Raw genomic sequence first — 17,226 nt, 5'->3', positions numbered from 1 at the left:
CTATAGAAGGGAAAAGATTATTAACTTTGCAAGCTAAGTGCAAGAGGCAGCTGACGCAGTCCTGCGGCTGCTCTGGAGCTGTTTGCTCCAGAGCAGCCAGCAGCAGAGCCGCTAACAGAACCCATGTGCTCCAGCTGCTCATCCTCATTTAACCGCTTGAGCTTGTACTTGTTAAACATTTCTCTGCAGATAACTGCTTCCCAGCCCCAGCGTTGACTCCAGAGTCATGTTATCTGTAGTCTGGCCAAATTCTTAAATCCTGTTTCCAGAGAAAAGAAGTACAGCTCAGTAAAGCATAACATCTGCTCTTAGCCTACGGCCCAACTCGCCCCATGCTCTGCCGCTAGATACATCTTAAATGAACTCGGGGTCAGCCAGAATATGCAGCAGGACTGACTTGTTTCTTGATGATGCTGGGGCACAGCTTGGATCAGTTTTGTGAATATTGTGAAGGAAGACGGTAGAAAGAATTGACGTGTGACACACAGACAAGATGTCAGCAGAGCGCCCACGGTATGAACACAGACCATCATGTCATCAACGTGGGTCACAAAAGCAAGTCAACATTTAGATCTGGTAGAACTGATTTTAGGTCAAATGGAGAGAAAAAAAAAGAATATATTTCCAACACATCTCATAGATGATGAGGACACAGAGGAGATAAAAGTACAGTATTCAAGACAATCATAGGCCCTAGGAGAATGCAAACCACTGAAAGACCAATTGCTTCAGTTTTGTCTCCTGTTGCTAAGGATGTCCTATGTCTGATCAATATTACTACTTAAAACCCCGGTAGGTCCCCACACCCCTTCTGCAGAGAAGTCATCCTGCTTTTCAAATTGTCATTCATCACATTCTGTTCCTGCACGCAAGCTAAAACTGTAGAGTGGCATGTCTATGTGCCTTCTGAACCAACCTTCCCGCATCAACTGGTAGACTGCAGAAATGAGTCAGAGTAAACATGGATGAAACAGAGAACGCTTCTCAAAAATCCAGATAAAAATTGGGAAAAAAACAAAGCAAGAAACCTAGCATTTTTACCAGGTCACTGTGAAATGGATTGTATGGCTAGGTGAGTTGGGCTCACTCTACAGCCTTCCACCTCCACCCCTCCTGTCCCACTCCTACACCCCCCCCCCCCCAAAAAAAAAAACCAACAAAAACCCCAGGTATGTGTTATTTTCAGAAAGAAAGAGAAAAGCAAAGAAACCTACAAGCCATAAACAAAGGGAAAACAACCAAACAAAGCCTGAAAGCCTTCCCATCCAACAGGCTCTTATACTTTCAAAGTATTCCAGGATCTTCCTCAGTCCAACTCACCTGCAACTCATCATGTTTTAAGGTAGCAACATCTCATTACCCACACCAGGCTTCACACACACCCTCTGTCCCTCGGTGTGGAATCAGCTAGTCTCACAACTCTCAGAGTTCTGACAAGAAGCACACACAGTTCTTTGTTCTGGAAAGCTTCTCCATCTCATCTTCATGCTTTCACCTCTAGCCAAACTTTACTCTTTCACACTGCAAAACAACATCCCTCCCCTTCTCCAAAATAATCTGCAAACAGGACTGGAAAAGCTACAAGTGGAGGAGAAAGAGCAGACTACAGAAATTATTCCTTTCCACTTGGAAGTGGTGCAATGCTATAGAGTTTGTCTAGTCAATAAAACATTTTTGAGAATAAGAGGCTGAGCAGGAAAATTTGACTTTAACAACTCACTGACAACATTGGCCTAGCTCTTCCCATGAATTTTAAGAAAATAGTCTTGTCCCTAACAGAAAGCAAGCTAGGAAACCTTATCTGCTCTTCAGTGGTTACTCGCTGAAAGGGGCAAACAGTACACGTGGGGAAAGTGTTAAACCTGAGGTCCACCAACTCTTCCAGCGCTCTTGCAAATTGAAAGCATTTCCAATGCTATGGCTGATACAAATCAGACCGCATACAACTCTGATTGAAAAAATACTGTTGAAATGAAACAGATCCTCCTGTGTACAAACTATACATACTCCTCTTCTATTTTTCAGACCACTCTCTCCTGCATTCCTTGATCTCTTCCAGGACAGAAGCATAAAACTTGTCATGATTTAGTTATTTGTCACTAAATCCTGTGGGTTTCATGAAAGAAGCTGTTAAAGAAAAAAAAAAAAAAGTACACCAAGCAGATGAAAAGGAGCCTAATATGACAGAAGAAGGTATTTCACAATAGTTCTTTTTACTGTACAAGTAGTAACTAATTTATTATATGCATCATAACAGAATGTGTACAGTGAGGGCATCTGTATGAGAGATCTCAATGATTTTGTTTCACATGCATCTGTAAAGCTAATGTTAAAAAGCAATCCCCCTGCTGTAAGTAACAAAAAAAAAAAAAAAGAAAAATCACAATGTTTGGGACACATTAACTTGCTATAAGACAACTCCAGTTTTTTGGATTTTCTAAGCTCATTTTCCAACCATTGCAATGTGTTGTCCTAGTGAACAGGTGGGGAGGCAAAAGAAAGCACTGTACCTTCATGAATGTAGAAGAAAATGAAATAATCATCCAAACCAGAAGAAAAAAAATTCAAATGAGAAAAATCAAAATTCTGTATAGTCTTCGACATCTAGATAACAATAAAAGGATTTCCCTTAGCAGTACAACCCATTCTGCTATTTCCCTCATGACTAGAAGAAAGCTTGTGAATTCAGATTTTCATGCTTGAGTCTTCATAATCATCTTTTTCCTCATTAGCGTTCTCTCTACAGGATATCCTTATGTGGATATCTCCAGTGGATGTAAGTATTTCTCAGAATACTTAATCTTGTGTATCTGGTCTTAAGGAGGTTAATTATGTTATAGACACAATAATCCATCCATTTATAACACTTGTTTACATCTTGCTCAACTGGAATCTGACCAGGAAAGATTTAAAAGGCTATGCTATAAGGCATATATTTGTCAGATTCATCAGGATAAAAAAACCCAAACAAACAAAACAGCAAGAATTTTGAATTCAGAAGAGTAAGGACTAAGGAGAGACCACCAGTATATTTAACTTTGATTGCTGGTGTCCCCCTTTGTATGGCTCATCAGACAGCTGCTCTTTCCTGGGCTTAATTTGTGCAAGTCTTTGCAGTACTAATTTAGCCAAGAGGCAAAGCTTCAAATGTTTTGGCATGCTTGGGATATTTTGTTAACGACTGAAAAATATTTCCACAAAAGGTTGCGGACAAAATTAAATGTATTCCAAAAAAATATGAGTTATCCACTACCAGCTGCTCCTGATTTCTGCTCTCAAAAAGGAACCGGAAACCCAGTTTGATGAAAGAGTCCCAGAATACGTATTTCCACCATGACATAAGGAAAAGTTCCTCCAGAAAAAAGAAGAATAACCTCCCTCTCCTAAAAAGCAGTCTAAACCTTTGCATAAATAATTGTTTTGAAACTCTCTGCCAAAACTCCCATTTAGCTATGATTACCTCCCACAGCACTTCTGCAGAATTCATTACTCAGTTTCAGTTATTCCTGTTTATTCATGCTGACTGACCTATTCTTTCTTTCCCCAGCTACGTTGTCACTTTCAACCTCATGGTTTTAACTTGGAGACATCAGGCATGGCGAATCACTAAGCATCCTTCTCTACATATGCTAGACCACATGTTTTAAAACTGCACAGACTAAGGAAGCACTGTATGAAAAGAAAGTACTTTGCAAATCGGGATTATGTCCAACTGGGTAAATACAATTTTCTTCAACTTCCTTACAGACAAGCGTCAATCCTGAACTAAGTCTCGTGAGCGAAGAGTCATTGGGAGGGAGTCATAATTGTAAATAGCACCGGGGACCTGAGGCGCTCCTCCACTTGAAACAATAGCGTCATTATCGTACACCTACAGCGCGGTAAGATGAATGACTGCCACGGTAATTACAGAAAGCCAGGTCGGGTGGCAGGGAAAAAGGGAGATGGCTCACCTGCTTGCTCATTTCTGGGTACTGCCCAGCTTGGCTGTCTCCAGAGAGCGCTGCGCTCAAAGTGATTTTGTCAATACTTGCAGCAAAGCTCTTTCCTGGAGACCTTCAAGCTACATCTGGCAAATTGTGTTACTAGTGACTTATCAGGGCTGTCCCTGTGTAACCGGAACTTGCAATTAATAGCTTAAATGCTGCTATGCAAATACATAGTTGGTCATCTTTTTCTGTGGATACACCCAAATATGCAGAGCATGGTAGTTAAAAAAAAAAAAAAAAGAAAGAAAGAACAAATGAATGAGATGATTTTAAGCTGTGCTCAAGAAGCACGACCATGGAGGCAAAGCTAGACCTTCCTCCATACACCAACACGATTCCCAGTATAGCTGAAAGCACAGGCCATGCCAAACAGCGTTCCCATTTCCCAGCTCTGGGAGCAGCTACCCCAGCCAGGACAACAGAGTCCTGTCAGGACTTCTGCCTGGCAGAGATGCACCACAGCCAGAATTACCTGCAGTTCTGCAGCAGTGCTGAAAGACACAGTCATCTTCTTTTCCAAACAGCAACCACTCATGACTCTTATTTCCAAAACCTGATTAAGTCAACACTAATCGCTTTGCTCTTTACAACGTACGTAGCGGCATACTCACGAAAGCAAGGCAAATGCCTTCAACTCACTACAGGGTGTGCGCTACATCATCTTTCCCACCAATTAATTCATTCTTCCTCACCATTAGTCCCACCACGTGTTCAGGTAGGGCTGAGCACGGGACTCAAACGAGATCAGAATGCAGCGTACCACATAACGCAGTGTACCATATAACATACAAACCCACTTGCAAAATCCATTCCTGATTTACAAGCAAGGTGTTGGGACACAGAGACATTGTACCACAGCAAAGAGCACAGCGGCAAGCCCAAAACTAAACTCACAACTCTCCTGCCTTCAATTGTCTTTTCCAGTCAATTCTCTGCCTCACAAGGGCTAGAAACTGTGGCTTTGAAACTGTGCAAAAGTTGGCAAAACTTTGTGTCCTCATCTAAATGAATTGTGCACAAGGCATTAAAAAATTAAAAAAAAAAAAAAAAAATCAAAGAATTGGGTAGAAAGTAGTACAAGGGCTTCCACCTACAGTCTATTTCAAGTACCTAACATTGCCCAATAATTAGGTTGTAGTTTATGATCTCTCTTTTTAAGAATTTCACAAGTTTTTCAAACAGGTGCACGGGTAAAGACGAAACACCACCAGGCAGGGGTTTCCTGTCAAACAGGTGCCGAGATCCGTGGCAAATTCCAGGAGACGCTCAAGTTGCTCCAGAGACAAGTGCCATCACGTACAGCACTAACACCCTGCCATCCTTTTGTGAGTGAAATTAACTCTCCCTCTCGCCTCAAGACGACACCATGCGGTGTAGTCAGATATCACCCCCTTACCCTGACAGTAATGTAACCGCTGTCCAAGTGAACGCACCTGACAGCTTCTTGCTGGGAAGTACCACCAAACCCAAGACCACTGGTATTATCAGAGGTGAAATATTCAGGCAACCAGAAGAAACTGTGACTGCTGGGTGGACACTGGGACACTTGTTCTTGCAAGAAACAACACAAAAAGTACCATCAGCAGGGTGGCAACTACTGGCCAAAACCTGAGCCTTAGTTCTGTTGAGAAGGTCCTAAGTTTCAAATTATTTCAGCAAAAAGGACCACCTACCGTCTCCACCCGAGCACGCCTTTTCTGGGGGGGGTTGATCCTGTGCTACTACAGAGCCAAGATGTTGCCTATCTTGCATCAGATCTGCAGGGCTGCAACCTTTAGCATACAGACGCACAAACCAAGCTGTAAGAAACGCTGCTGTTTCAAGTCAGCCAGAACTTTTATTTGCCGACATGATCAGCGCCATCTGTTTTGCTGGCTGACACTACTTTCTCCAGAACACTTCAGCTGTGATTTAATATTTTGCCTGTTTACAGAAGCTTGTCTCCCATTCCTTTTTTAAACTTTCACTTTTTTGCAATGCTTTCAGACATCTTCCAGAACAAAACCTGTGGGCTCTCCTAGAGTTTAATACTGAAATTACCTTTGTAGAAATAACTGAGCCATCGCTTTAAGTCTAGAGCACACATTCACAGCTGCGTTTTTTGTTTGTTTGTTTGTTTAAAAAAAAAAAGGAACACAAAAGAAAAGACAACTAAAATATTGTAACTGATCTGACTAGCAGCATGCTTCATGTTTTGAGTCAACTTGCTGTTTAAACAACAGAAGTGCTTTTTCTAGGCTGCTTTCCATGTTTCAGTTCAACTGAAAATTTAAACTAGACCTGGCATTTTAATTTTCTGACTGTTACATGTTAATTTCCATCATATGATTGCAAGGAAATTGAAACAACCTACAGGTTTTAGTATAATTTCCATTAGTTTCACTGAACTTTGAGGCTACTAGAGAACAATAATATAAATAATAATAATATAAAAGGCAAAAGATCTCTTGAATTTCTGGATATGTTATTTGTTAATAACCAATTCTTCTAGCAGCATCCTTTTGGAGGATATCTGTACCACCCTATCTGCTGTTACCAATTTTAAACCCATCTTTATACTAAAAACCAAGTATGAAACATGTTCCATGGACAACACCAAAAGCTGAAGTACCACTGAGGGGTACATGAGAACAAAGAAAAGCGCAGGCAGGAAAGTGCAAGAAAGTTGAAGCTTAAACTGGACGTGCACTGTCATTCCACAGGGCAGAGAGGCGGGAGCACCATTCTCCTTCTCAGACAGAGGTTTGATGGGTACAGCTGCAAAACAGCATTCAGGCTCATAAGAAGTTAGGCAGGAATTGAAGACCAAAAGCTCAGAAAAAAACCAATGCAAGCTGTAAGGCGTGAATTAAATGGGAACCATGAAAGAGCTAAAAACGTGCAGCTTGTCTAAGCAAAAAAATGCAGAAGACTTTCAGATATTTCTGGAAAGCTTAAAAAAAGAAGGGGAGAGACTAGCTAGAGTATTTCCACAAGTGACAGGTTTAAATTATGAGGTAGAGGATGAAATTTGAAAAGGAAACATTACTGGCTGAAAGCCCTGGAAAACTTCATGACCTTGAGATATTATTGGCCATGGCACATCCTCGTGGAGAAGGGAACTGCCCGCCTGGAGATGCCAGAGAGTCTGCTGGAGGGAACCAGCGCTCCCTGGTTTGAGGGGGACAGCTTCATCTTGCAGGCACTTTCCATTTCTGTACTTAAAATCTTACTATAGTGCTATCCTATTTTGCAAATGTATGCTTATATATATATTTGCTGCGTATCTGAGCGCAATTAAGTATCTGACTGTATAGGAAAACTAATTAATTCCTTGGACTTAATCACAGAGAGAACGTTTACAGTACTAAAATTTGTCAGTCGGTCGGCAAAAATATAAACCAAACTACTTTAAAATTATGTACTTGACAGACGTCTCATATATCATTCTATGTAACAATAGATAAAGACATCTTCTGAAATGACAGCTTGCTTCTATTCCTTTGCTGAGAAAGGATTTTTTTTTTTAATTCAAAATACATAACCTAAAGTGGAGGGCAGTAGAACAGTTAAATTAATACTGTTCTTTTAAACAACAGATAACCCAAATGCAAGCCCCATATGGATTTTTTATTAATCAAAAATACCTTCACAGTAGATCAGGTCTTTTAACTTAAACGTACTGTATTTTGCTTGTCAAGTATATCTTTGGAAACAAGACTGTTACAGGGAGATAATAGTGAGACAGCTTTTTTTTCCTTCTATATTTATCAAGCAAATTTACTTATAGACAGTACTTCATAAAATAACCTCCATCAATATGCTAATCATATAAATGTATTTTGAAGATCAAGGGGAATAGAGCACACAGCTAGCTAAGTAAGTCAATTACCTTTGTCTTTTCACCAATAACATTTCTCTCCAGCTCGGCTATTTTTCTGTTTAGATGATCCAAAATTTCCTTCTCTTTCAGCAGCTCTGTTGTTTCAGATTTCTGTTCCCCATCCAAAAGGGCACATTCCATATCCAACTAGAAACACAAAACATTTTTCAGAAGCAGTCCATGATTAAGAAAAAAATCTTGATACATATTATTTTCTAGGGGAAGGGGAGTGAGCTGGCGATTATTCACAACAGAGAAACATTTTAAAAAGAAAATAAAAATAAAAATTAGGTTTTACTGCCACAAAAGAAAGTTTAAAAAGAGATCACAAATCTGAGAAAAAGTAAAACTGCAACATAAAATACTGCAAAATAAAGTTTGAAGATTCTTTTTTCCAAAACTTTTTCTTTTCTAACACTTCTCCCCTGTGCTTCCTCCTGTTGCGATACTGTACCGGCTCTCTGTGCCCAGGATCCATAGGAAACCCTTCTGGAACAGCTGTTTCTTTCCTGTCGCTGATAATTGGAGCCAGCACAACCCAAATGCCTGGCCAGCTTAGTCTGCAACTGTGAGATTCCAGAAGTGAAGAGAGTGCCAACATACCCTTGCCACCATAAAGCCAAGGAGGCTTGAAAGGAAGTTGCCTCACCTCCTTTCTCTTTAAACGGCCACAGGAGATACCACCATAAAACTCCCAAGTGACACAAGGTATTTAGATCAATTGAGTGACCATTCAACAAGCAAGACTGTTCTAATTCCGCTTAGGGGTATAATGGCTACAGCTGGGAAAGGCTAATCTGAGCATCAAATCCATCTCCTTGCTGGGGAAAAATAACTTTCATAGTAGGAGACTGCCAGATCTGTTATTCTGTGCCTAATTCTGATGAAAAAGTACAGAATACGAAGGCTACATACATCCATGAGTTCCCTGTGTACTTGCTGAACCCTTCAGCAAGTACTTATGCTACTTGGACATACCTAACCAGACATTTAAAACCAAAACATATGTCATACCTCTCTTGAGGATTCATCCATCTGGTCATTTAAATCTTTGATCTTCTGCTCAAGTTCTTCCAAGTTATTGAGTATGACTATGCGCTCCTCCTCCAGTCGACCAAGCTCCTGCCCTCTTTGCTCATCACTTGTGCATTCTGGTATCTGCAGTTGCACGTTACAAGAGGTTCATTAGAACAAGAGTTAAACATCATTTTTCCTCCCCCCTTTCATATTGTGTTCATTTTAGACAAGTACTGTACTGCTGGTTTTGAATGTGTTACCTATTTCATATCTACTATATTGCTATTTCTATATTTAGAAGGTGTACAAGAGAAACAAACATGATACTTTGCTTCCAGGCATTGGCAGTAAATACTGTACTTAACAGTAAATACTATTCATGCTACAGGAATTATTAAAACCTAACCTTTGAAAATACTTTACATGCTGTGCTGTTTAGGTTGTAAAAATCCAGGTTTTCCCTTCTAAAAATAACACAAATAGATGAAGATGCTTTTTATGTAAATTTCAGCTGTTCATATAATAAAAGCCAGGAGGCAGGAGAGGATGTTTTTGTAACCAGCCATTAAGATGGCCAATAATACGGATGAAAGTTGGTTCTGTCTCCCCAGTTAGCCCCAAGGAAGCAGTATCCTTAACATCGCTCTTCTCATTGCCATTCACTTACTAGATAACCGTGCCAAGAATTAAACATTATTAAGAAAATACCTGTGATCTTATACCAGCAAAGGCTAGATCAAAGAGTACTGAGTTTCAAATGTAGCCTTCACATTCACCTGACCCCAGGGGCTCGCGATCCAATTAGCGTGGTAAGGCTGCTCGCTCATTGTCCCCAGTCAGAACTAGACGTGGGCTGCGCGCGGGGCTCCGCGTTAGCCATGGGACCACGTGGCCTTGCTCAAAGGAGGCTCAGCTCAGCCACTGAATGGCTCTTCTCAGGGCAGGCATTTTAGCCTGAACAAAGCCGATCTCCATGTTTTAAAACAATGAGCTGCGTTTCATTAACACAGTTGCTTGTTATTGCTTTTCTCCAGGCTTAGCAGAACCCTTTACAATGAATGAATGAACGGTATTCCCTCATTAACGTTAGTAATCCTAGCAGGAAAGCCTCTTTTTTCCGGTATCCTGTTTGGATAACGCTGACATAACATCTTCGATTTCAACTTCCTAATAAGGATTTAAAATAGGATCTCTGACTTGCATGAAGAAAGCAACAAATGCAAGACCACAGTAACTTGTAAATGAAATGTCTTACTACCTTTTCAACACAGAAAGACCTGGTAAAGCTGTAACAGCATGTTTGTGTTCAACATAATTTCACACCAAAAAAAACTTGGCAGACAGATTTCCAGAGAGATACCCCTTTATAAGATAAAAGGTTTTTTTATCACACTTCTCTCTTCTTCTACACGTACACGCTTCTGCTGACTATAAAGACGTAAGTAAGTTAAGCAGAGGTTAAATACACTTCACATTAGGTGTATAAACGTGCTGAAGCTTATACAGTGTGTAAATAGCAGTAAAAAGAAGACAAAGTATTTTGAAGGCGTGAATTTGTTAAACAGAAACCTGCTTTTATGGCTTTGCTTGGTCTTACTATGCTCCTGATTCTAACTCTTGGATATAGTTATTTAACACACTGCCTGTCACCGGGATTTGCTGCACGGCTGCTCTGGCACTCCAGAGTTTAGGCACTGACCCGAGCTGACAAAAGCCCCCTGCCCCAGCCCGGAGGAGGCTGCTGCTGCCCTAGCTGAAGGAAATGGTTAGGAATGCTGTTAGCTCGATTTTTAAAGGCCAGTTTCCCTTTAGTAACAAAACAGCAGTTTGAAATACACAGGGAAGGAGCTGCAGCTCATTAAAGGCAGGAATTGGGTTAGAGCAGCAGGAGGCTGGCTGCCGCCGCGCGCCCCAGGAGAGGCAGCAGCTGGTTTGACAAGTGGCTCAGGTCCAGCCCCGGGAAAGGAGACAGGACAGTAAATTTGGCTCAGGCAACTCCTCTTCACATCCCATGCGACTGTTCTGGTTTGCCCATGAGAAAACATCCTCCTCTTACAGAAGACTGCAGCCTCGGGTTGCGAGAAGACGGCAGAGCTTCCTTTCCCTCCTGCATCCCAGCACGGTGCTAAGCAGGGTTCCTGAAACCTTCCTTATTTAAATAACTATAATTGTTCAAGCAAATTCTTCTCCCTCAGAAAATATTAAAACTTTTCCTGAACTTTACATCCCTTTGGAAAAAAAAAATTAAAAAACAAACCCCAAAAACCTTCTAGTACTAATAGCTTCTACAGAAATGAAATAATCATTTGCTGGCTGCTAAGTCATATAAGCTCTGTGATGAATTCTCACACCTAAGTCATCCCAACTGCGGCCCCTGCCAGGACAGCCAACTCCTACAGAAGGATTTCAAGCAGCCAAGCCTGGACTGTACTCTGTCCTCCTACAGAGTGTTACCTTTGGTGTGATGCTTAGGTAGGACGACTCAGTGGCATCCTTCAGGAAGCCGGGAGCAGCGAAGGGTGGAGGCTTCGCGCTTTCGTTGAAGTGCTCGTCGGCTCTCAACCCTCTAGAGGAGAGGAAAGCAGCAGTGCTGCGACTGTGGTTGCTCAGCTCCGAGAAATCCGAATCGCTTGCAGATGATTTCAAGTGGCTTCTGAACCTCATTTCCAGATTCATCTGGGAGTCTTCGAACACCGAATCCTCGTCGGAAAGCTGAAGTTTTTCGAGTTCTTTGTTAATTTTTTGAACATCAGCAACTGTTGTAGTTGCAGCGGGGTCGCTGTCAGATTTGGAGTACTCTGCACACAGATTGAGGATTGTCTCCAGCCGCTGTCGTTCCTAGTTTAAAAAAAGATAATAGCACTAAGCATCACATGTGAGCCAAAGTAAAGAGTAAAGATGGAGTTTAAAAAGTTTGCTTTTTTTTTGTTTGCCTGTTTTTAGAGTGAAGGATTAAAGTCCTCCAGTTCCATGTATGTCTCTAGCACTTAGAGATAATCAACGGATATGCATAAGTATATATACACATAAATAAATGACAGCGCAAGATGAAGAATCAAAGTTAACATGGAAGAACAATTAGAAGTACATTTCACAGAAATTAATAGCTACTTAAATAAGATTTCCTAATACTTGTTTCTCTTTCCAGTGTAGCAAAAGTTTAATATTAATGTTGTGTATTCAGGTTGTTGTAACCATACCCCATTTGTATGTACACATCTGGTGAGCTCACTGTATAAATCACTAATTGTTCCACTTTACACTTACAGTATACTCCTACCAAGCTGCAAAATATTGCACAGATTTTCCATGAACTCACTCATTCCTGACTTTTTTGGATTTTCTGTTTTGCTCACTTTGATTCCCTTTTTTGGGAGAGAATTGGTCCACACTTTGAAACACACAGGTTTAGGAGCATTAACAGAAAAATGAGGCATCACATCTAAAATACAACATATGTCAAATGCACAGAAGTGGGGGAAATCTTTATTTGCCAGTTAACTCAAATTCCCTGTGGATTCATACTAACATTTTAAACTTGAGAATCTGAATAGCTGTGCCAGTTTGACCTGATGTGCCTCAAATTGCTATAAACATTTAATTCATGAAGGATTTCTAGATCTCTATGATACTTTACAAAAAGTATCAGAAAGCTGTATTTGTTTTATTTCAGTCTATGCATAGCTTCCTGTATCTTCTATTTCAGATTATTTTTTTTTACCTTTTCATTTTTAAGAGGTAATGCTTTTATGTAATTTCATATTTCTTTTGCTAAAGAAAAAAATAGTGTAAATAAAAAATTGCTTACCATAAGCCTATTGAAAATTCTGCTGAGAAAAAAGACCACTGTGAGAGTTCCATGCTTAGCATTAATACCTTCACTAATGATCTCATTTCTGATTTCTAGGAAACCCTTCTTATTTTTAGTAGTATTTAAAACGCAAGCTAAAACCCCCAAATCCTCAGCCTCCTTCCCCAGGAATCACCGCAGACCACTTTCCAAGCTCTACCTGGCATTACGTTTGCAAACAGGATTTGCAAAGCAGCAATTTCTGACAGTGATAACAAGGATCAAGCAAAGCTGCTTGGGCAATGCATTGCCTGCCCTTTCCCTGCAACAAGCCATTGGAGTTTTATGAAAATTTAACACCAGTTTACAAGCACCCAGCCTTTTATACAGCTACCAAGAAACTACTCGGTTGTATGCACAACGCGTTCACATCACCCGCAGTTAAGACCTGCATGTCTGAGCTGGAGAACCCATCCGTTTCCCAGCACTACCCAACCGAGAGAGCACCACGAGACAGAAGTTTTGCCTTCAGGTAGCTTATTCCCAGGTTCCCACTGCAGGTTTCCTCTGAAGCCCCCTGTAACGGCACCAGCAGAGACGAGCCGCTAAATAACGGAGCCCGGGGCAGCTGCGGTGCAGCAATTGCAAGCTTGCATTTTCCATGAAATGGGTCCGGCAGATTCTGCAGACATCCTTCAACCCCAAACGATCGACATAATTATAACTCCCCAAAGCCTTGTTCCCTCCAGGCAACCACTGCCAGACCCTAAGCCTCTTCCCTTACCCCTCCAATGCCACTATCCTCCCTCTTACTAAGTCTTTTGGCCACGCAACCCAATTCCTAAAGCGCTGTGCAAGCGCTGGCTGGGATCGCCGGTAATTATGCAGCTCTCCCTGTTGTCACAGCACCGGGCCTGGCCCTTTCATACGGTCATCATAATGGTTATAGACGGGAAACATGACATCAGGACATGAAGTTCCATCCTTCCCTGCAACAACAGGGTATATCAGGTTACCCCAAGCCTCCATCCCTTCAATAATAATAATAGGAAATGGCAAATTTCAAAGCATAGCCGCTGCTCATCCTAGCCTAAGCACTCAGGTAAAGGGGCTCTCATGCAAACCTGCTCTTTGCTGAGCAGTCAGAAAAAGAAAAAAAAAAAAAAAAGAAGGATTCTTTTGTCCCCAAGTCTCAGATGCTCAGGAAAGCTTAAAAATTGCAGGAAAACCTCTGCCAGTCTTCAAAAAATTCCTGATGAACGTTCAGACACATTACAGAAATACCGATATCTCTCACTTCTAATTTTGACATGTGCCGAGGGGCTTACGGACAGGAAGCTCTGTGGTTATTTTATACGCTCTATTCTCATCATCTCAGCCAACTCATTCCAGCTCCAGCACACCTGCATTTAACTGTTTCCAGCACAAATTTCTGAGTCAAGCAGCGAGCTAGGAAAGTACCCCTGCAATAAAAAGTGCAAAAGCAGTAGCACACGGAAAATCCAGTCAATAATTTTGCAAGAAATAACCACAGAAGTTATTTGTGATGCTGAACACAGCAGAGGGAAAAAAAAAGTATGTCAAAAGACAGAAATTAGTTTTAAATTAGGTCTGGTGGGAGGGAGGGGTATTGAATCAAGCCTTGTAAGCCTTTCAGTGTATTTGCCCATAAAACTTCCTAACAGACAAACATCTCCATGTGTTTTCAGTGGATCTCTTACCTGCTACGAAAAGGGGTACACAGGTCTTGTGCACTTTCTGCATGAGCGGTTTCACCACTCCTCGCTTTGACAAAGCTACTCACCACCTACGGATGGCTGCAAATTTAGGTGCTGAAGGAGAAGGGTGTGATAAGGGGCTAATAACCTCCCTCTGTTATGGATTAACAATGACATTAAGAGACATCTCCAGCACACTGTAAAGAAAAATATTCCAAAATAGCAGAGATAAATAGCTCCCACTTTTTTTAACAGCAGTCACAGATGTCAGTGATTCCTGGATTTGTTCATCTGCTTCATGTCATGTACATGAATTTTACAAATGCGTAGAGGCTATATCTAGATATCAAAGCAAGACTTGGTTTAGCAGCTATGGCAAGCAGGAAGCTTTTTAGATAAGTGCCATTAAGAACTGGATAACCCCAGATTTTATTAAAAATACATGTGCAGTCTATCGTTTGTGATCACAAAAAAATTATGGCTAATCCGTGCAGCCAGGGCTCCCTTTGCCACAGAAGAGGCTGTTGCTCTTTTCAGATACCAAAGAACAGCACTTTTCCACCATTGCTCTTAAAAAAACCTCACTGTCAGGCAAACAACCAGCTTCAGAGCAAAAGCTTAGAGCAGCAGCTACTCAAAAAGGATGGGGGGAAAGAGACAGAAAGACTGTGGAAGAGAGAGGCAGAAACTCCCCAAACTTTCTTTCTAACAAATACATTCAGTACCCCACAGACAAGAGGCAGGAGAAAGGTTTCTTTTTCCTTCTTGCAATTTCTAAGGAGCTGGTGATTGCACACCTGTCAAATACAGAGAAGCTTATTTCAAAGCTAGACTTGAACTGCGTCCGAGAACAGCTCATCACCTGTTCTTCCCCTTCCCTCCAGTTTGCACCAGTTTCTCACTCCAGCCTCATTTATTTTCTCATTTTAAGTCCTTGTTTTGCTATAGTTAGTCTTCTGGCTCTGAGGTTACAGCTAGCAGCAAAGAATTCAGAAAAAGCGCCCAGATTTCACGTCCGTCTCTCACGGGCGACGCGCAGGCAGCCTTCCACGGCAGAGGCACCCGCACGGAGAAGCGCCGCAGCGAGACCACCTCAGCGCAGGGCAGAGCACCGGGTGCAGGGACCAGGCTGGCACGCCTCGTCCTTACCTTCCCAGCACTGGCACAGGGAAACGGACCAGTAAAAGCAGAAGAGATCAGTGGCACGGAGTAGAGCCAGCCTCCAGGGAGGAACCGAGCAGGCGACTTCCTGCAGAATTAGCTCCTGTATCTGCAGGCACGTATTTGGCTCCTGAGGAAATGCCATCAGCTTCCAAAATAACAGTGTGCTTCAGAGCAGTGCCCTTTTGCCCCTGCGGTACTGCTGATGCTCCTTTTCAAATCATGCTGAGGGCAGGAGCCTGAAGACTAGAGCTCCAGTGCAGTACTTAAGTTCCGTAAATGAGAACAGGTCTCCTGAAATGGATTTCTTCCTGGCCCATACTGTTCAATTGCATAAAACATAGAGCTGCCAAAATTAAGTATATGTAATCCATGCTTTGATTTATTGGAGATCGCACAGAAATGTTTTGGAACACAATTAAAACTGAATATTCCTGAAAATTTACGGAGTCATCAGTATTAGTTATATTCCGCAGGGGGTTTTTATCCTATTATACAACACTTGTTCATTTACCAAACTAAATTAATCTTAAGTAGCTATTCTGCAACACTATAGAGACTGTCAAATACTAGTGGTGGGAAAATTACCTTGATTGAGCCTTTGTCTACTTGGCCGGGGTTCCTGTAGGACGTAAGTCACTTACACTTTTACATACAGCTTGGGTACTTTATGTTTAAAAGGTCTATAAAAAGACATAGTGCCAATATAAATTTATAAAACCTGTATATGAGTTTTTTCCAAGCTGTATGGGAGATTTACATAAACTCTATTAACCATAATTTTAAAGCAGTACCACCTTGAAAATTCTAAAATATTTTCATTTCATTTTCCCCTCACATGAGCACATCTTACTAAATTGTAATGCATCAATGCAAACCAGGCACAGGGATATTTGGTATTATTTCCTGCTTGCTGAATAAACTTAATGAAATTCAATGCTCTTCTGACTGTGCAAAAGTGGACTATGGAATAAGCACCTTGAATGATATTATTATTGCTCATCAGACATCAGTCATATAAGCTGAAATCTCTCCCAGCACAATTCCTGCATCTAGTAAAACCTCATTAACAAGCATATGTTTACAGATCCATACAGACAGCTGGAATATGGAAGGTGTCATGCAGATACTGCATATATAATTTTTAAGTACTTACCACCATCTAGAGGAAATACATTGTACTGCCTAAAAACCAGCAGTAGAAAAATCAAGTTTAGTGCTAGTCAAATGAGCGGGTATCAAACAAAACAGATGGCCTTAGTATCTGGCTATGTTGTCTGTCCTGTTCCACCCCTGACCTCCCCACGGGCTGAAGAGAAAGACAGCCTTTCAGTTCCAGCAGCTACCACAGTTGGGCTTTTATCTCAGATAAGAAAAAAAGAGTGAGATTTCCTCTTGAAAAAAAAATAATTCAATAGCTAACTGAATGTCATTGAATATTCTTAGATCACAGTGATAAATTTTTTCCTTGTTTATAAGGTTCCTGGGCTAGCTTCAGTAAAAGCTAACTCTGACTTCTACTTGTATAAAGCTTGTATAAGCATCCCTACGCCAAGACGCAATGCCCGGTCAGCTGGGCTGGAGAGGAAGCAGAAGCAGATTGTGACCCACCAGCCCGCTACCTGTGCCAGCTCCAGGAGCAGCCTCGTGCCGTCCCACCCGCTCCCACAGGCCGCTGGTCCCAGCGCT

The 17,226-nt window shown here is 41.4% G+C and overlaps 1 protein-coding gene across 7 annotated transcripts in view; it reads right to left on the bottom strand.

Annotated features, from left to right (window-relative positions):
• PHLDB2 (pleckstrin homology like domain family B member 2) overlaps positions 1 to 17,226 on the bottom strand; it is a 70,520-nt gene that overhangs the window by 33,902 nt on the left and 19,392 nt on the right. For all 7 annotated transcript variants that reach the window (XM_075767784.1, XM_075767773.1, XM_075767801.1 and 4 more), the window contains 3 exons: positions 11,323 to 11,706; positions 8,866 to 9,009; positions 7,861 to 7,998 (listed from right to left, as the gene is read on the bottom strand). In XM_075767784.1, the coding sequence (XP_075623899.1) occupies positions 7,861 to 7,998; positions 8,866 to 9,009; positions 11,323 to 11,706 (666 nt within the window). The remainder of the gene's footprint in view (positions 1 to 7,860; positions 7,999 to 8,865; positions 9,010 to 11,322; positions 11,707 to 17,226) is intronic.

The sequence above is a fragment of the Balearica regulorum genome, chromosome 1 (genome assembly GCF_011004875.1).
Source record: "Balearica regulorum gibbericeps isolate bBalReg1 chromosome 1, bBalReg1.pri, whole genome shotgun sequence".
Lineage (NCBI taxonomy): Eukaryota > Metazoa > Chordata > Aves > Gruiformes > Gruidae > Balearica > Balearica regulorum.
The sequence above is the reverse complement of the archived record's forward strand: the minus strand, read 5'-3'. Positions and strand labels throughout refer to the sequence as shown.